The following is a 20233-nucleotide window of genomic DNA, read 5'->3' on the forward strand; positions in this document are numbered from 1 at the left end:
GGTTCCAGGGACTTTTCCATCTTCAGGCCACTAATTTCCCTAAAGCACCACTAATTTCTGTAAAGCATCATTGAACTGTCCAAATCAGCTTTCTTACCCCTCCTCAAATCCTTCACCATCTCATGTTCACTCGTGCATTCGATCGCTAGTTCTGCAGGATTTCTTCTATCATTTAGGTAACGACAGACACAAGATAATTATTTAGCAAAAGCATTTTTCTCTTGCCTGTTATAAATTCTGCTGACTGCCTGTATTGGACTCATATTTATCTTAAACAAACATCGCCATTTTATGTACCTATAAAAGGTGCTACGTTGTAAACTAAGAAAACATTAAAACATTAATATTTTATTCATATTTTTGTCAGTTTCTTGGTCTTCCTTTTGCTGTGTTCTAAAATCCTCAGGTTACTCATACCTTCTGGCAACTTCATGGACCGTTTCTTTTAATCTTGTACAAACCTGAACTTTTGAGTTTTTGGACTTTGGAGCACTATATTGTTGTTAGACTGTGTAGTCAATAAGCCTTCAAAAACTATCCATTGCCTCTGTAGTCTCATGCTTTTTAATGTATTGTCCCAGTTCACCTCAGCCTATTTGGCCCTCATGCCTTCATAATTTCCTTTGTTGAAATTTAACATCCTGACTTCAGATTGAACTACTCACTTCAAATATAATGTAAACATCTGTCATATTGTGGTCCATAAGACATAGGAGCGGAAGTAAGGCCATTCGGCCCATCAAGTCCACTCCGCCATTCAATCATGGCTGATGGGCATTTCAACTCCACTTACCCGCATTCTCCCCGTAGCCCTTAATTCCTTGTGACATCAAGAATTTATCAATCTCTGCCTTGAAGACATATAGCGTCCCGGCCTCCACTGCACTCTGCGGCAATGAATTCCACAGGCCCACCACTCTCTGGCTGAAGAAATGTCTCCGCATTTCTGTTCTGAATTTACCCCCTCTAATTCTAAGGCTGTGTCCATGGGTCCTAGTCTCCTCGCCGAACGGAAACAATTTCCTAGCATCCACCCTTTCCAAGCCATGTATTATCTTGTACGTCTCTATTAGATCTCCCCTTAATCTTCTAAACTCCAACGAATACAATCCCAGGCTCCTCAGCCGTTCCTCATATGTTAGACCTACCATTCCAGGGATCATCCGTGTGAATCTCCGCTGGACACGCTCCAGTGCCAGTATGTCCTTCCTGAGGTGTGGGGCCCAAAACTGGACACAGTACTCCAAATGGGGCCTAACCAGAGCTTTATAAAGTCTCAGTAGCACAAAGGTGCTTTTATATTCCAACCCTCTTGAGATAAATGACAACATTGCATTCGCTTTCTTAATCACAGACTCAACCTGCATATTTACCTTTAGAGAATCCTCAACTAGCACTCCCAGATCCCTTTGTACTTTGGCTTTACGAATTTTCCCACCGTTTAGAAAGTAGTCCATGCTTTTATTCTTTTTTCCAAAGTGCAAGACCTCACATTTGCACACATTGAATTCCATCAGCCATTTCCTGGACCACTCTCCCAAACTGTCTAGATCCTTCTGCAGCCTCCCCACTTCCTCAGTACTACCTGCCTGTCCACCTAACTTCATATCATCGGCAAACCTCGCTAGAATGCCCCCAGTCCCTTCATCCAGATCATTAATATATAATGTGAACAGCTGCGGCCCCAACACTGAACCCTGCGGGACACTGCTTGTCACCGGCTGCCATTCCGAAAAAGAACCTTTTATCCCAACTCTCTGCCTTTTGTCAGACAGCCAATCCTCAATCCATACCAGTAGCTCACCTCGAACACCGTGGGCCCTCACCTTGCTCAGCAGCCTCCCATGTGGCACCTTATCAAAGGCCTTTTGGAAGTCTAGGTAGACCACATCCACTGGGTTTCCCCGGTCTAACCTGCTTGTCACCTCTTCAAAGAACTCCAACAGGTTTGTCAGGCCTTAAGGTGTTCTTACAGCAAGACTATTAATTATTCCTTTTACATCACATAGTATTTGATCTACAGTAGCCTATACTATAGTCAGTTCCTTGACAAATTGCTCTAGAAATTGCTCCAAAACATTGCAGATTCCCAGCTCCAGTACAGATTTGAATGTCTCGGTAATGTGATATCCTCCCTCTGACATCAGTGCCCCAGTATGTCCTTAATCAATCAGTCCTCCTATTCCTATGCTCACTGCAAGTAATCCTGAGATCACTCTGTTTGAAGTCCTTTTTAACTTCTTAACCTCAAAATTTGTATTCAGTACCTCATCCCTCTTCCTACCTAAGTTGTTGTTACCATTGTGAACCACAACCTCTGACTGTTCATCATCTCTAGAACTTCTTTCAAATCACCTTCTCGAGATAAGGTTTTATATAAAAAAAGGTGATGTCTCGCTCAGACAATGCATTAAAGGTGTGAGGTTAGAGTCTGTCTGTACTCCCATCTTGAGTCAGAATAATTCTGTTTCCAAAGTAGGAATTTATAAGATGTTACATGGATTGACTGCCTGTAGATTTTGAGCAAAATAGAATGTATCTGCAATTAAAGTTCTGCAAATGCAAATTCATCTTGTAGACTTGTGTGTGTGTGTATGTGGTGGTGTCACCTGCAGTGTGACATGAACCCAGGGTTCTGGTTGAGGCCATCCTTGCGGATACGGAACTTGGCTATCAGCCTCTGCTCAGCCATTGTTTGTTAGGTGTTCCAAAGTCCACCTTGGAGGTCGGTCACCCGAAGATCTGAGGCTGAATGTCCTTGACTGCTGAAGTGTTCCCTGACTGGGTGGGAACATCCCTGTCTGGCAATTGTTGCCTGGTGTCCATTTGTTCTTTGTTAGTGTCTGCTTGGTCACGCCAATGTACCAAGCCTCGGGCATCATTGTCTATGTCATATGCTGCAGGGAATGTTGGCCGAATCACATAAGGAAACCACCCACCATATACGCAGCAGATTGATTTGGCCAACATTGTCTATCTCATATGCTGCAGGCAAGTCTTTTACGCAGAGGGTGGTAAATCTCTGGAATGTGTTGCTGGAAGAGGTGCTAGAGGTGGGGATAACAGGTGGCAATATGTAAGAGGCATCTTGACAGATAAATGAATAGGGAGGGAATAGAAGGACACTGACTGTATAAAGGCAGAAGGTTTTTAGCTTAGAACAGTATCACCTGATGGTGCAGTCTTGGTGGGCAGAGGGGCTTGTTTCTGAATTGTACTGTTCTTTGTTCATTGGTTGATAATAGCTGCTAATTTAGCTATCTTTATAGGTTACTTTTGGGTTGAAGGTAAATATTTGATTTGATTTATTATTGTTACATGCAAAAAGTGTTGCTATCCAAGCAAATCAAACCTTACATAAATACATCAGGGTAATAGAACAGAATGTAAAATATAGTGTTACAGCTGCAGAGAAAGTGCAGTGAGAGGTTGCTGTTAAATAATTTTGTGAGTTTTTTTCTTGGTGTGGAGTATAGACTCACGTTGGAGTTAGACAGCATATTAAAAGATATCCCAAACTGGCGGTTAAGGGCCTTAAGAAGAATTCCAGGATTGCATGGTGGGGACGGTAACATTTGAAACCTGAGCGCAGGCCTCGTCTGCTAATGGGCTGATGCCGTGGGTTCTGCCACATCCAGAAAACTTCCTTGTTGTCTTTCCAGCTCAGTAGCTTAGTCACTTTTGCTTTTGGTTTTGTTTTCCTGCAGTATCCTCCTGCAGGAGGCTGGGGCCCTGCATAACCTCATTCCCACTCCACCTCGGTGCCAGTGTCTGAAGACAAGCCAGGACCTGTTAGTTGACTGGGAACCAGGGGCTCTCGTAGGTTGATGTCAAGCGTCAGAGGAGGTGCGGGACCTGCACAGTGTGATTGTCTCCATCACAGTGGCAGCAGAAAAGGTGAACTTTGCCAGGACCTCAGGGACAATGTCAGATGGGGCTGACTGGATGAGCAGAGAGGGTGAAGTCCGCCAAGAGGGAAACATGAATTTTTGAAGCTGTTTCAGTTTCAGTAATATCAATTTTAATATTCGTAAAATTTATTCACTAATTTATTCATTAATTTATTATGTAATCCAAGATCGCGCTGGAGCATGGTGACAATATACACTTTCCACTGTATCTAAGTACAAGTAACAATATTAAATAGATTAAATAAATCAAATCAACATTAATATACAAAAGGTCCATTCAAAGTCTGACAATACTGGAGAAAAATGCTGTTCTTGAATCTGTTGGTATGTTTTTTCAAACTTTTGTACCTTCTGCCTAATGGAAAAGTGTATAACCGGGGGAGGGAAGGATCTTTGATTATGTTGGCTGCTTTCCGGAGGCAATGGGAAGCATGGACAGAGTCAGTGGGAGGAAGGCTGGTTTAGTGACGGACTGGGCTGCAATCACAACTCTGTAATTTCTTGCAATCTTGCGCAGAGCAGTTGTCATACCAAGCTGTCATACATCCGGATATGTAGACATGTTGGTGTGCATTCTTAACTATAACATCGATGTGGATGGATCAGCACAGATTGTCGGTGATCTTTACTCCAGGGAACTCGAAGCTGTCAACCATCTCCACCTCCACATTGTTGATAGAGACAGGGCCATGTCCTCCACTCTGTTTCTGGAATTTGATGTCCAGCTCCTTCATTAGCTGTCATTGAGGGAGAGATTGTTGTCCTTATGTCATGTCATGAAGCTCTTTACTCATTCCTGAACTCTGTTGTGTTGTTTGAGATCTGACCCACTATGGTGGTGTCATCACCAAATTTGTAAATGGATTTAGAGCTGAATTTGTCCACACAGTCATGAGTGGATAAGGAGTATAGTAAGGGGCTGAGTATGCAGCCTTGCAGGTCACTGGTGTTGAGAATTATTGTGGAGGAGGTATTGTCACCTATCTTGCTGATTGCTGTCTAGGTCAGGACGTTGAGGATCCAATTGTGGGGCAGGGAGCAGAGTCCTAGTTCTAGGGGAAATATTTACAGATTACAAACCAGCAGACAAGTAAGAAATTTTTCATGAAATAAATTAAGAACTAAGTAAATAAAATAGAAATACTGGACCAGGCGATATATTGTACCTGCATGATATGGGAGCTGATGGACCTCACCTGGAGTAAATGTTGATTGCTTGAGGAACTCCAGCTCGGAGCTGATGAGCTGGAGTCTGAACTTTGAACACTGCAACACATCAAGGAGGGAGAAAGTTTCCTGGACACTGTTTCAGGAGGCAGTCACATTTCTTAGATTAACTCCCTCAAATTCAGTCAGTGATCAGGGACAGGAGGGTGTGACTGTGAGGTGGGGGCGACTGAGAGATCCAGGAGGAGTGCTGAATCAACCTTAAGGAGTAGCTTCAATCCGTGATAGTGTCTGACAGGTTTGAGATTCGAGCTTCCTGTGGACAAAAGCTGAGCTGTAAGGAGGATGAGCAAACTGACCATAGCACAGTAGTACAGGAAACAATTGAAGAGGAGGGAGGAAGGGAAAATATAGTTGAAAGTGGGGATAGTATAGTCAGGGGAATAGAGACTGCTATCTGTGACCAGGATTGAGAGTCCCACAGACTGTTGCCTGCCTGGTGCCCAAGTTCGAGATATCTCATTTGGATTGCAAAGGAACTTGGAGTGAGACAGGAAAAATCCAGTTGTCGTGGCCCACATGGGTATCAACGATATAACAAAACACATGAATACTGCTCTAATGTAACTTTCCTACTAATGTGAAGGACTGTGTATACGATCAGTGGATGAGTAAATGGTGAAAGAAAAGGTGGGGTGTGGAGCTAACCTCACAAGTATCCAGACAGATCTGCGGGTAGCAAGCAGTGAGAACCACAGCAACATCTGTGAGCTCTGACAATATTTGGCTGTATTGCTCCAGAACTAGCTATACCTCTAGCCAAACTGTTCTAATATAACTACTAACTGGTACTTGCACACCATAATCTGCTCACTGAAGTTCCGTTTGGGGGCTGCTTGAACCACTTGTCCTCAGAGTGTATTATAAAGATAATAGTTCTAAAATGGACAAAAGAGATGAGGAGAGAAAAACTGTGCTTGACAAGAGAGCATTTGATATAGTGTGACATCAAGAGACTGTAGCAATATTTGAAGATAAATAGAGATTGGGGAAAGCATTCCACTGGCTGGAGTCATACCTAGCTCAAAAGAAAATGGTGGCAATTGTTGGCTTGTCATTTCGCTTTTTCAGAGGAAAACCAGGGAATTACAGACCAGTTAGCATAGCATCTGTGGTGGTGAAAGTTTTGGAGTCGTTTATCAAGAATCATGGAACTGAACACCTCAAACGTTTTCAGTCAATCAGGAAAAGCCAGCATGAAATCATGACTGGTAATTTGTGCCTGACAAATCTCTCTAAATCTTTTGAAGTCATGACTAAGATGGTGGACTGGGGAATGTCTACGGATGTTGTTTATGTTGACTCCCAAAGGCATTTGATAAAGTTTCACATAAAAGACTTTAACTAAGGTGGAGACTCATGGAATTGAGAGCAATAGAGAGTGTCAAGCTCCTGGGAGTGGTAATCCACAACAAGCTTTCTTGGCCTTTTCACGTGGACACACTAGTTGCAAAGGCCCAACAACGTCACTTCTTCCTCAGGCAGCTGAGGAAATTTGGCATGACAGTGAATACCCTTGCCAACTTTTATAAGTGCACCATCGAAAGCATTCTGTCTGAATGTATCACTACCTGGTATGGCAACTGTACCATTCAAGATCGGAGATGGTTACAGAGAGTGGTGAACTCGGCCTGGACAATCACAAAGGCCAACCTCCCATCTCTAGAATCCATCTACCAGGCCCGCTGTCAAGGAAAGGCCGCCAGCATTCTCAAAGATCCATCCCACCCTGGCAATGTTTTTCTACAACCTCTACCATTGGGGAGAAGGTACACGCACCAGCCAGTTTCGAAACAGTTTCTACCCTACTGTTGTTAAAATACTGAATGGACTCTCAAGCTCTTAATATTCGCCTTTACCTGTGTTTTTGTTTTGCTGTTTACCTATTATTTACTATCTATGCTACTTAACTCTGTGATCTGCCTGTATTGCTTGCAAGACAAAGCTTTTCATGTGCCTTGGTACATGTGACAATAAATTCAATTCAATTCATTTCAAAAATTATTGATGTGGCTAATGAATCTGTATTTGTCCATGTGGACTCCAATTAGAGGAAGCAGTGTGGGAGGAAATGGCCCAGCATGTACTCTGGTGAGGGTCTTCAGTAGAGAAAGTGAGGACTGCAGATGCTGGAGACCCTTAAAAATGTGTTGCTGGAAAAGTGCAGCAGGTCAGGCAACATCAAAGGAGTAGGAGATTCGACGTTTTGGGCAAAAGCCCTTCTTCAGGAATGAGGAGGGTGTGCCAAGCAGGCTAAGATAAAAGGTAGTTATTAAGGACTTGGGGGAGGGCCGTTGGGAACCCCGGAGAGGGGTTGGGGGTAGAGAGGTCGGGAAGAAGATTGCAGGTCAAGAAGGCGGTGCTGAATCCGAGGGTTGGGACTGAGATGTAACCCTCTTTGCTGTCCACTACACCTCCAATTTTGGTGTCATCTGCAAACTTACTAACTATACCTCTTATGCTCTCATCCAAATCAGGTTTCAAGGACTTCCTGATGAAGTCCCTCTGTTTGTGTACCACTTGTGTGAAATCCTGCCCTCATCAACCTGCTTGGTCATTTCATTAAAGAACTCTTAACAAGTTTGTGAGGCATGTTCTCCCACTCACAAAGCCATGCTGACTGCCCCAAATCAAACCCTGTCTTTCCAAATACACGCATGTCTCGTGCCTCAGAGTCTTCTCAAGTAACTTACTACCACAGATGTTAGGCTTACTGGTCTATAGTTCCCAGGCTTTTCTTTGCAACCCTGTTTGAATAAGGGCACAACATTCGCAACCCTCTAGTCTTCCAGGACCTCAACCGTGGCTAATGATGATGTAGATATATCAGATGTAGTGTTAAAGAGAAGTGTATATTTAAAAGTTTTTCTTTTGTGGAGAGTAAGTCCAGCATAATTTCTGTGGGAATCTGTACACAAAGGAAGCTGGGTTTTTTTCATCAGTACGATAGCAATATTGTACTTTGCCCAACCCTTTGCTGACCAGAGTTTATCCTTACTTATAATGCAGTCACACATCAGAGGGATTGCAGTTCTTAAAAGATGTTTGAAGCTTTTAAAAACATTGTCCTTGGAACCATGAAGCTCAGAAAAGGTTCATTAAGTAATACAAACTCTTTGTTAGGATAGATTAGTGACCTTCCTTCCCCCAATCTTTCCCAACCTTGTAATTTCGTCAGACTCCTCCCATTCTAAAAGCAAGAGACTTGTTCGCCTCGAAGCTCATTCGAGTTGTTTGGATTTTGAGAAGAACCTTTGAAGTGAAACAGTGTGTGTAGCAAGAGAAGAACAGCGGAACTCCAGGTCCAGCCTGCACACTGAGGCATAACTATCATTTAACTTCTGTGAGGACTCTGCTGAAGTTATTCTTTATTATGTAGGGTGTGTATTTTAACCTGTTTATTGTTCTGTTTGTAAATTTGTGCCTCATTGTCTGTGTAACATTGCTGGGTTGTCGTGTGCACAGTTATCAAAAATCATAGATAGGATTGAGAAAGTTGTTGAAAGTTGGTAATTTTGCAGCTGCCAGTGGGTAAGAAACTGCTCAGCTGCTTCACTCTATTGTATAATGCAGCAAACCACTAGGTTTTCAGTACATTTTTTTCCCACCCTCTTTGCCTCTCTAGACAATAGTTTCATAGTAGCCTTTCACTTCCTTATCCTCATCCCAGGTCTCTTGCCCACACGGTGTAATTCTTTTGGTTGATTATTTGACTGGAATGAATCTCGAGGGGCCTTCCAACCATGCCAGTTCAAACCAATTATCACCTTTTATCCAGTGCACAAAATGGGATGCCATTCAGCATCTCCAGTCTGTTTTGCAGTTTGTGAGAACATAACTGGTCTATGCTTCAACTTCATTTACCTATCTTTTTTTTTCCTGTCACTTGATAACCTTTTGTAGCAAAGATCTCTGACCAGGAACCTCTGACCAACAACTTATCTCCAGCAAGGCTCCAGTTGATCCTGATAAGAAAGGGAGGTTTAGCAGATTTTGTCCTCTTTAACTCTGGCATTGGAGTTAGCTGTAGCTGCCATTTCTCCCATCAGTGAACTGTGTTACAACCTAGGGAATTTGTGATCTCTACATTTCAACAGGACACTAAAGAAATGTACTACAGTCACTCACCAAGGCTGCTTCAACTTCTAAACTCAATCTCTAACATCAACAGTAGGTGCATGGGAGCACTATCATCTTAGAAGTTTCCCTCTGAGTCTTGCACCATCATGAATTGCGAATGTATCATTCCTTCAGTGTCACTGTGTCAAAACCCTGGCACTCCCTCCCTCACAGCAATTTATACGTCTCTATATCCCCTAGACTGCAGCGTTTCAAAGAAGGCAACTCATCATTACCTTCTCAAAGGCAATGAGAGAGGGCAGTAAATTCTGGCCCAGCTAGCAATGGCCACATCACATGAATAAAAAAAAGCCTTGGAGACCTTTGCAAATACAAACAAGATTGTTTAAGTTTAGCATTAACATTTCATTTTAGTATCATAGAAGTAATCTGCAGATGACAAGTTTTGTGTTAGGTGAACACACTGGTGTTGGGCGTTTGTGTCTGTCTTGCTGGTGTTAGAATTTGTCCTTCATTAAGGAGATTATCTTCTGATGTTTGTTGGTCTCTGGAAAACTCAGCTGAATTTTTTAAAAGCCTTTTAGAACAAAACTGTTGTGAAAATGCTGAGGAATGATGAGTGTATAATGCTGGCTGAGAACATATTGGTGAAATGATCAGGTATTTGAAAGTAGTTTACAGTGGTGAAGGCATTTTCTTGGGTTGTTCCAGTCTATGTTAGCTCTTTGGTACTGCAGATTTTCACTGACTAATTTCAGTGTTTGTCAGTGTTGTTCCTTATGGTTTTCCTGCAATGCTTTTAACATAATAGCAATGTTGTACAGCATGCAACGGTTTTGTTTATATAAGAGGTTAGTTGCTCCTTGCGTACTTGTTTGAGGACAGGCTGTGCTTTTGACTGAGCTCTATCCATTATCACTAATTAGTTTTCTTTCAAGGTCAGGTTATGTGGAACAGCCTGACCGCAGGCTGAAAGACTTTACTTTCAGTACTGCTTGCTGGAGCCAATCTAATTTAATGGGCGGTGGGGAGAAGGCAAATTAACCTCTCTCTCTGTTTGCGCTGCTGCCAGTTATCAATGTGAGCTGTGAGAGATTGTTCACGTGGAAAAGTCCTTCTTTGGCAAGCTGATTCTCACTAATGAATTTCTATCTCAGGGAGAGAAAACTTGCATTGGCCCTCAGCCTCACAGTTTTGTTTCTGCATCTTGCATTTTGTTACTGCTTTCCAGAGATTTCTCTTAAACACAGTGTGGGTGGTTAGCACTGCTGCCTCACAGTGTAAGGACTGACTATATGTGGAGGCAGCGTGTTCTCCCCATGTCTCCATGGGTTTACTTTGGGTGCTCTGGTTTCTTCCTACAAACCAAAGATGTGCATATTAGGTGGATTAAGCATGATAAATGTAGGATTACTGGGATAGAGTGAGGGCTGGGATCTGGGTGGGATGTACTTCAGAGGATGGGTGCAGGTTCAATGGGCTGATTGGCCTCATTCAGCACTGCAAGGATTCTGTGATTCTATAGTCATGGAGGTGTACAAAACAGAAAAAGGCCTTTGGTCCATTGAGTCTGTGCTGGTCAAAAACAACCAGCTAACTATTCTAACCCCATTTTCCAGCATTTGGCCCATAGTTTTGTGTGCTGTGCCAGTCACTTGGGAAATGTTGTTCAAGCAAATTTCAGAACTCTCCGCGAGATTACAGGTCCCATTAACTTATTGATGTTAAAGCAAAACAATGTTAATTGGGACTTTAAATGAGGACTTGCATCTGGGACAATAAAAGCTAGCTAGCCAGCCAACAATGCCAAAGTCCCACATGTAATAAACCTTTGAAAAGTGTTTTTCAACTGGAGAAGTGCATTAGGAACTGATTCTGCTGAATGCCATCACTGCATGTTCATGCACTGAATGCAAAGCACAGCAATACTCTGGGAGGACAAATCTGAAAGAGGTGCTGTAGGCAGTTGTATTTCAAAACCAAACTTCTTCAATAGCAAGGTAGCATTTTGAACCCATAGTTGATTGAGAAATTTTAAATCTTTTTGCTTAGCACTGTTGCCTCACAGCGCCAGGGACGTGGGCTCGATTCCACCCTCAGGCAACTGTCTGTGTGGAGTTTGCTCGTTCTTACAGTATCGGCGTGGGTTTTCTCTGGGTGCTCTGGTTTCCTTCCACATTCCAAAGATGTGTAGTCAGGTGGATTACCCACGGGAAATGCAGAGTTACAGTGCTCGGGTAGGGCAATGGGTTTGGGTGGGATGATCTTCAATGGGTTAGTGTGGACTCAATGGGCCAAATAGCCTGCTTCCACATTGTAGGGATTCTATGAATATACCTGCTATAATTATGCATCTGGAATTGTATTCTGCAACCAAACGTAGATTTTCCAACATGAACATAGAACATGTTGGCGGCGGCATGGTGGCACAGTGGTTAGCACTGCTGCCTCACAGCGCCAGAGACCCGGGTTCAATTCCCTCCTCAGGCGACTGACTGTGTGGAGTTTGCACATTCTCCCCGTGTCTGCGAGGGTTTCCTCCGGGTGCTCCGGTTTCCTCCCACAGTCCAAAGATGTGCAGGTCAGGTGAATTAGCCATGCTAAATTGCCCGTAGTGTTAGGTAAGGGGTAGATGTAGATGTAGGGGTATGGGTGGGTATGTAGGGGTATGGGTGGGTTACGCTTCGGCGGGGCGGTGTGGACTTGTTGGGCCGAAGGGCCTGTTTCCACACTGTAAGTAATCTAATCTAATCTAATCATTACTGCGCAGTACAGGCCCTTCGGCCCTCGATGTTGCACCGACCTGTCATACCAATCGGAAGCCCATCTTACCTACACTATTCCATGTACGTCCATATACTTGTCCAATGACGACTTAAATGTACTTATTGGTGAATCTACTACCGTTGCAGGCAAAACATTCCATACCCTTACTACTCTCTGAGTAAAGAAACTACCTCTGATATCTGTCCTAAATCTATCACCCCTCAATTTAAAGCTATGCCCCCTCATGCTCACCGTCCCCATACTTGGAAAAAGACTCTCCCTGTCCACCCTGTCGAACCCTCTGATTATCTTATATGTCTCTATTAAGTTACCTCTCAACCTTCTTCTCTCTAACGAAAACAGCCTCAAGTCCCACAGCCTTTCCTCATAAGACCTTCCCTCCATACCAGGCAACATCCTAGTAAATCTCCTCTGCACCCTTTCCAAAGCTTCCACATCCTTATAATGCGGTGACCAGAACTGTACACAGTACTCCAAGTGTGGCTGCACCAGAGTTTTGTACAGCTGCAGCATAACCTCATGGTTCCGGAACTCAATCCCTCTATTAATAAAAGCTAAAACACTATGCCTTCTTAACAACCCTGTCAACCTGGGTGGCAACTTTCAAGAATCTGTATACATGCACACCGAGATCTCTCTGCTCATCTAGACTACCAAGAATCTTACCATTAGCCCAGTACTTTGCATTCCAGTTACTCCGACCAAAGTGAATCACCTCACACTTGGCCGCATTAAACTCCATTTGCCACCTCTCAGCCCAGTTCTGCAGCTTATCTTCGTCACTATCCACAACTCCACCGACCTTAGTGTCGTCTGCAAATTTACTAACCCACCCTTCTATGCCCTCATCCAGGTCGTTTATAAAAATGACGAACAGCAGTAGACCCAACACTGACCCTTGCAGTACACCACTGGTAACTGGACTCCAGGCTGAACATTTCCCATCAATCACCACCCTCTGTCTTCTTTCAGCAAGCCAATTACTGATCCAAACTGCTACATCTCCCACAATCCCATTCCTGCGCATTTTGTACAATAGCCTACTGTGGGGAACCTTATCGAACGCCTTGCTGAAATCCATATACACCACATCAACTGGTTTACTCTCATCTACCTGTTTGGTCACCTTCTCAAAGAACTCAATAAGGTTTGTGAGGCATAACCTACCCTTCACAAAACCGTGCTGACTATCCCTAATCAAATTCTTCTTTTCTAGATGATTATAAATCCTATTTCTTATAACCTTTTCCAATACTTTACCAACAACTGAAGTAAGGCTCACTGGTCTATAATTACCAGGGTTGTCTCTACTCCCCTTCTTGAACAGGGCAACCACATTTGTGGGCGGCACGGTGGCACAGTGGTTAGCGCTGCTGCCTCATAGCACCGGAGACCCGGGTTCAATTCCCGCCTCAGGCGACTGACTGTGTGGAGTTTGCATGTTCTCCCCGTGTCTGCGTGGGTTTCCTCCGGGTGCTCCGGTTTCCTCCCACAGTCACAAAGATGTGCAGGTCAGGTGAATTGGCCACGCTAAAATTGCCCGTGGTGTTAGGTGAGGGATAAATGTCGGGGTAGGAGTGGGTTGTGCTTCGGTGGGTCGGTGTGGACATGTTGGGCCGAAGGGCCTGTTTCGACACTGTAATGTAATGTAATCTAATCTAATTTAATCTAAATTTGCTTTCCTCCAGTCTTCTGGCACTATTCCTATAGACAATGACGATTTAAAGATCAGTGCCAAAGCTCGGCAATCTCCTCCCTGGCTTCCCAGAGGATCCTGGGATAAATCCCGTCCGGTCCCAGGGGACTTATCTATTTTCACACTCTGCAGGATTTCTAATATCTCTTCCTTGTGAACCTCAATCCCACCTAGTCTAGTAGTCTGTATCTCAGTATTCTCCTCGACAACATTGTCATTTTCTAGAGTGAATACTGTCGAAAAATATTCATTTAGTGCTTCCCCTATCTCCCCTGATTCCACACACCACTTCCCACTACTATCCTTGATTGGCCCTAATCTTACTCTCGTCATTCTTTTACTCCTTAAATACCTATAGAAAGCCTTAGGGTTTACCCTGATCCTATCCGCCAACAACTTCTTATGTCTCCTCCTGGCTCTTCTGAGCTCCCTCTTTAGGTCTTTCCTGGCTACCTTGTAACTCTCAACCTCCCTAACTGAGCCTTCACATATCATCTAAACATAAGCCTTCTTCTTCCTCTTGACCAGAGATTCCACTTCCTTCATAAACCACGGCTCCCGCGCTCTACAGCTTCCTCCCTGCCTGACAGGTACATACTTATCTGGGACACACAGGAGCTTTTCCTTGAATAAGCTCCATATTTTTAATGTGTCCATCCCCTGCAGTTTCCTTCCCCATCCTATGCTTCCTAAATCTTGCCTAATCGCATCGTAATTGCCTTTCCCCCAGCTGTAACTCTTGCCCAGTGGTCTACACCTATCCCTTTCTATCACTAAAGTAAACATAACAGAATTGTGATCACTATCACCAAAGTGCTCACCTACTTCCAAGTCTAACACCTGGTCGGGTTTCGTTACCCAGTACCAAATCTAAAGTGGCTTCGCCCCTTGTTGGCCTGTCTACATACTGTGTCAGGAAGCCCTCCTGCACACACTGGACAAAAACTGACCTATCTATAGTACTCGTACTATAGTGTTCCCAGTAAATATTTGGATAGTTGAAGTCCCCCATGACAGCTACCCTGTCTCTCTCACTCCTATCGAGAATCGTCTTTGCTATCCTTTCCTCTACATCTCTGGAGCTATTCGGAGGCCTGTAGAAAACTCCCAACAGGGTGACCTCTCCTTTCCTGTTTCTAACCTCAGCCCATACTACCTCAGTTGACGAGTCCCCAAACATCCTTTCTGCAACTATAATACTGTCCTTGACCAACAATGCCACACCTCACCCTCTTTTACCATCTTGTCTGTGTGTCTACAGTACTTATTACCTTTCACTGTGTATCTATGATCAAAGTTTTGTCTCTGTAGCTCATCACTTTAGAAAACCAATTAGTGATTCCTAGGACTGAACATTGGTGAGTATAATTCAATCACCAGCAAGCTTTAGCTTTGAAAACAGCAAGTATCACTGACTGAAGTTTTGTGACCAGTTAAGGAGAGTTAGAGAATTGCATCATTCTGGGAGTTGTGCAAGAGCTGAACTGAATAGTTAAAAATGGACAAAACTTGGAGAGCCCACGTATGTAACACTTTGCCAGATGCTCTCTGGTGACTCAAGGATAGTAGAGTTATTTGATTCATCCCCTTACTTTCTCTTTAAGAGCTGCAGAAATCTGCATTTAGGGCAAGACACAATATTTACAAAGATTTTGTTGGATAAACAATATGAATAGGCATGTATGGTTTTCTCTCTACTTTGTGGGTATGAAACTGTCCAACAGGCTAAACTAGGTTACACATCTGAGAATTACTGAACCACTGAGTCATTTGGGTTAAGTCCATTCTTTGGTATCTCTGTATCACAACTGGGAGTGTAGCCAAAAGCGACTTCCTGCTGTTATTCTGTTCTCGCCACTTTCAAAGAATCATCTTTTAGCACTTATCTGTCCAATATTACAAGAGTGTATATTTGTAAAGCACTTGTGACATTCTGAAATTTTCCCAGGTGCTTTAAGCTATTTGCTAAACTAAATATTTGTTCCTTAAAAGGAGAGACTGCAATTACAGCAGATGAAGAGGAAATGGCGCAGGCATTGAACAAGTATTTAATTTCTGACTTACTGTAGAGGAAACATGTTGCTTCATACAGGGTAACCCAGGGCAACAAAGAGGGAGGAAATTAAGGTAATTAATATTATTAGAGGAAAAGGAATATAGAAATTTAAAAGATTAAAAGCTGATAGTTTATAAAAAACAAGAGCTAGAAGCCACTTGCTCTGTGGCTATGACTTTCCTAATTCCTTAGATTTGTGAACAGAAAATGTTTGAGAGTTGGCAAATGTAACACTGCTTTTCAAGAGAGGGAGAGCAAACAGGAGTTTAGAGGCAGTTAGCCCAACATCAGAGCTACTAGAAAGCCTGGGTATATTTAAAATTAAAGAGTTACCACAACCTGAACTGTACATCTGATGATACTGAGGGAAGTAAGGGTGGAATTTGTGGTCTTAATTTTCTCATCTTCCTTTGATGTGGGAGATACTAGAGGACTTAGAATTGCAAAAGTTATACTCTTGTTCAAGTCTTGATTTAATTTAGGAAAGCTAGCATTTATTCAGCAAAGGCAAATTGTTTTAACTAACTTGAGTAGTTAAGGTAACTGAAAGGGTTAAAATGAGTAGCATAGTTGATCTGTAGACTGACTTCCAAAATATATTTGATTAAGTGCCAGGAAAGTCTCATACTGTGGAATAAAAGGGCAGTCTGGGAACAAAGCTGGCTGAGTGACAGGAACCAGAGAGTTGTGTTGAGTCGTTGTTTTCTGATTGAAAGAAACCTTATATTGAGGTTCCCTAAGGTCCAGTGTTAGGATCACTGCTTTTCCTGTTTTGTATCAGTGATAGAGTCAAACTTGAAAGTATCTACGAACTGAGGGGATAATTGTGATAGTCTTCAGCAGAACATAGACAAGCTGGTGGAGCGCATGCACACATGGCAGAAGAATATTTTTTATTCATTCAAGAGGTGAGGGTGTTACTGGCTGGTCCAGTATTTATTGCCCAATCCCTAATTGTCCAGTGGGCAGTTCAAAGTCAGCCACATTGCTGTGGATCTGGAGTTTACATGTAGGCCAGATCAGGCGAGGAAGGCAAATTGATTATTATTCAATTCAAATTCCACCATGTACCAAAGCGGAATTTGAACCCAGGTTTCCAGAATATTACCTGGATCTCTTTATTAATGGTCTAGTGATAGAACCATTAGGTTATCGGCTAACCAAAGGATGGTTTTTTGCTATAAATTCTGTGTCTTATGATCCTGCTTCACAGCTACCTGATGAAGGGGCAGTGCTCTGAAAGCTAGTGCTTCAAAATAAGCCTGTTGGACTATAACCTGGTGTCGTGTGATTTCTAACTCGAATCAAAGAATGCAGCGAAGTGTGAAGTCTTAATTTTGGCAGGATGAATGAGGCAGGGAAATAGAAAATTAAGAGTATAATTCAAACAAGATGTAAATCCATTGATCCTCCTCTAATTGGTGCTCCAGATTGCCACTTTGATCTTTCCCAAAGTTAATCTAAATGTTACAATACAATGATCACTGCCCTCTTAATGTTCCCACTGACACTTGCTCTACTTGTTCCACCTAATTCCCTATAACTGGATCCAGCAGTGCCTTAAATCCAACCAAAGTACTGTGGATGCTGGAGATCTGGAATAAAACAGGAAGTACGAGAGAAATTCATGGCTGAACAGGTGCTGCCAGCCCTGTTGAGCAGACCTAATGAGTTCCTCCAGAAGTTATGCTTTCATTCCAGCAGTACCACCTTCCTTGTTGGACTGGTAATATATGGATGTCGAAAATTCTCCTGAACAGTTCAGAAACTCTTGTCTCTCTTCACTTTCTATACCATTACAACCCTGATCTATATTAGGATAATTGGGGGAGCCAATGACGTGGTGGTATTATCACTGGACTGTTAATCCAGAGAGCTGAAAATGTGTTGCTGGAAAAGTGCAGCAGGTCAGGCACCATCCAAGGAACAGGAGAATCAACGTTTCGGGCATGAGCCCTTCTTCAGGAATGAGGAAAGTGTGCCAAGCACCTAAGATAAAGGTAGGGAGGAGGGATTTGGGGGAGGGGTGTTGGAAATGCGATAGGTGGAAGGAGGTAAAGGCGAGGGTGATAGGCCGGAGTGGAGGTGGGGGCGGAGAGGTCAGGAAGAAGATTGCAGGTTAGGAAGGTGGTGCTGAGTTCGAGGGTTGGGAGAAATCTGAGTTCATCCCTTGTGGTTGGAGGGCCGCCTAGGAACCCTCCAACCACAAGGGATGAACTCAGATTTCTCCCAATCCTCAAACTCAGCACCGCCTTCCTAACCTGCAATCTTCTTCCTGACCTCTCCGCCCCCACCCCCACTCCGGCCTATCACCCTCACCTTAACCACCTCCCACCTATCGCATTTCTAACGCCCCTCCCCCAAGTCCCTCTCCCTACCTTTATCTTAGCCTGCTTGGCGCACACTCCTTATTCCTGAAGAAGGGCTCATGCCCGAAATGTCGATTCTCCTGCTCCTTGGATGCTGCCTGACCTGCTGCGCTTTTCCAGCAACACATTTTCAGCTCTGATCTCCAGCATCTGCAGTCCTCACTTTCTCCTGTTAATCCAGAGACTCCAGTAATCTCCTGGAAGCCCAGATTCAAATCCTGCTATGGCAGATGGTGGAATTTGAATTCAATAGAAGAAAAATCTGGAATTAAGAGTCTAGTAATGAGAAACCTTTGTTGATTGTCAAAAAAACCGATCTTGTTCACTAATGTCCTTTAGGGAAGAAAACTGCCAGTCTTACCTGGTCTGGCCTACATGTGACTCCAGACCCACTGCAACATGGATGACTCTGAACTGCCTACTGGGCAATTAGGGATGGGTAATAAATGCTGGCCTAGCCAGCAATGCCCTCACAAATAAAAAAAAACTTCAAATCCTCCATTATAAAGACTGTATTTTTACACTTTTGTCTGAGTTCCCTGAAAATTTCTTCATCTGTGTCTTTCTCACTAGCTGATAGAATGCACTCAGATGTGATGGTACATGTTTTGTTTCTTGGTTTCAGTTAAATAGACTTTAGAAGAGTAATTTTGGACTCAAAATATTAACTGACTCTGCACAGATGCTGCCTGACCTACTGAGTTTCTCCAGTATTTTCTATTTTTAAATAGAATGTGCCCTTGACCTTTCTTAGAACTGACTAAGTGGCTGAGGCAGAGAATTGGCTTAGATATATTGAGCCGAATGGCCTCCTTCTGTGCTGTAACTGTTCCATGATTCAAACTCTTAACGGAGATGTGTCTGCAGGACTAAGCTAAACCTAGCTCATCTAACATTGTCACATTGTAGTGAGAACCTTACTCTTTATCTAAACTGAGAGTGTTTGATGAGGTCAGTGCAGAGTGAGCTTCACTCTGTATGTAACCCGTTGCTGTCTCTGTCCTGGGAATGTTTTATGGAGACTGTGTAGAGGAAGCTTTACCTTGCATCTAAGCCACATTATACTGCTCTAGATTTCTGAAATAGAAAGTGCTTAATTTGATAATCACAAGCTACCTTATTTAAGATAATGTCATCACATCAGCTGAGAAAACTGATACAAACCATGTTCTCCAATTTAACTCTATATGGTTTTGTTCAGCTGCAGAATCTGTATTTTCATATGCTTGCAGGCTGACCATGGAGCGAATGCTGCTGTACAATGGAGGTCCATGCTGCTGGATGGAATAACAGACTACTGGAACCATTTGGAACTTGATGTAAAGCCCACAATTGTTGTGTTATACAGAATGAGTACCCAGGATGTTCCCCTTGGGAATCTTGAAGGTCTTGATTCCGATATGATCAAGGATGAGTCACTTTGTTTAACCAAAGTCATCAGCAATGGGCGCAGCAAAAGGACGGGCAGGACCGAGAGTGATGACACTGACTCTGCTGATAGTGACAATGGTCTGGAGGATTCACCAACAAACACAACCTGGGACACTTCCAGGAGAGCTTCATCGAATGAATCCTTTTCTTCACGTCAAAGTGCAGACTCGGTGTTGGTTGATGAGGCAGCATTAGAACGCAGAGAATTCATGAGGAGATATGTTGAAAAAATCTTCAGTGGAAGGTAAGCATAGAATGAGAGCTGAGCTTGGCTATTTGTAGCACCGCAGCATTGTAGAATTTTCTTGGTTCTGGCATGGTCAATGTAGCACCTTTAATAATTCAAAACTTCACCCCATTCATAATTAAAAATGTATTTTTATCTCCTCCAAAAGCTCAACGTAACTGAAACATGGAAACCAGCAGATGCTTGGTTTGCTTTAGTTTTTTAAAGCAGCTGACCTCAACCAATTTAGGAAAACCAGACTATGCTCCTGATGTAAAAGTAGAAATTTCTGGAGGTAGTCTACCAATTGACTGTTGCTGGTTGTGTACAAGTGACAAAGTAGTTTGCTGATACTCACTGTTTAGTCTGACACATTGAGGATAGTTACTTGGATGAACTATTGATAGCTAATTAAATATATCCTCAAAAAAAAACACAGTAATGTAACCA

The 20233-nt window shown here is 43.1% G+C and overlaps 1 protein-coding gene across 3 annotated transcripts in view; it reads left to right on the plus strand.

Moving 5' to 3' along the window:
* Nucleotides 1-20233, plus strand: part of kiaa0513 (KIAA0513 ortholog) — a 173303-nt gene that overhangs the window by 12546 nt on the left and 140524 nt on the right. For 2 of the 3 annotated variants that reach the window (XM_072595780.1, XM_072595776.1), the window contains exons 1-2: nucleotides 18693-18725; nucleotides 19359-19801. In XM_072595780.1, coding sequence (XP_072451881.1) covers nucleotides 18708-18725; nucleotides 19359-19801 — 461 coding nt within the window. In that variant the 5' untranslated portion in view covers nucleotides 18693-18707. Of the gene's footprint in view, nucleotides 1-18692; nucleotides 18726-19358; nucleotides 19802-20233 lie in introns of those variants that run through there. The other variant, XM_072595777.1, reaches the window with a different exon arrangement.

This window comes from Chiloscyllium punctatum, chromosome 26, assembly GCF_047496795.1.
Source record: "Chiloscyllium punctatum isolate Juve2018m chromosome 26, sChiPun1.3, whole genome shotgun sequence".
NCBI classification, from domain to species: domain Eukaryota; kingdom Metazoa; phylum Chordata; class Chondrichthyes; order Orectolobiformes; family Hemiscylliidae; genus Chiloscyllium; species Chiloscyllium punctatum.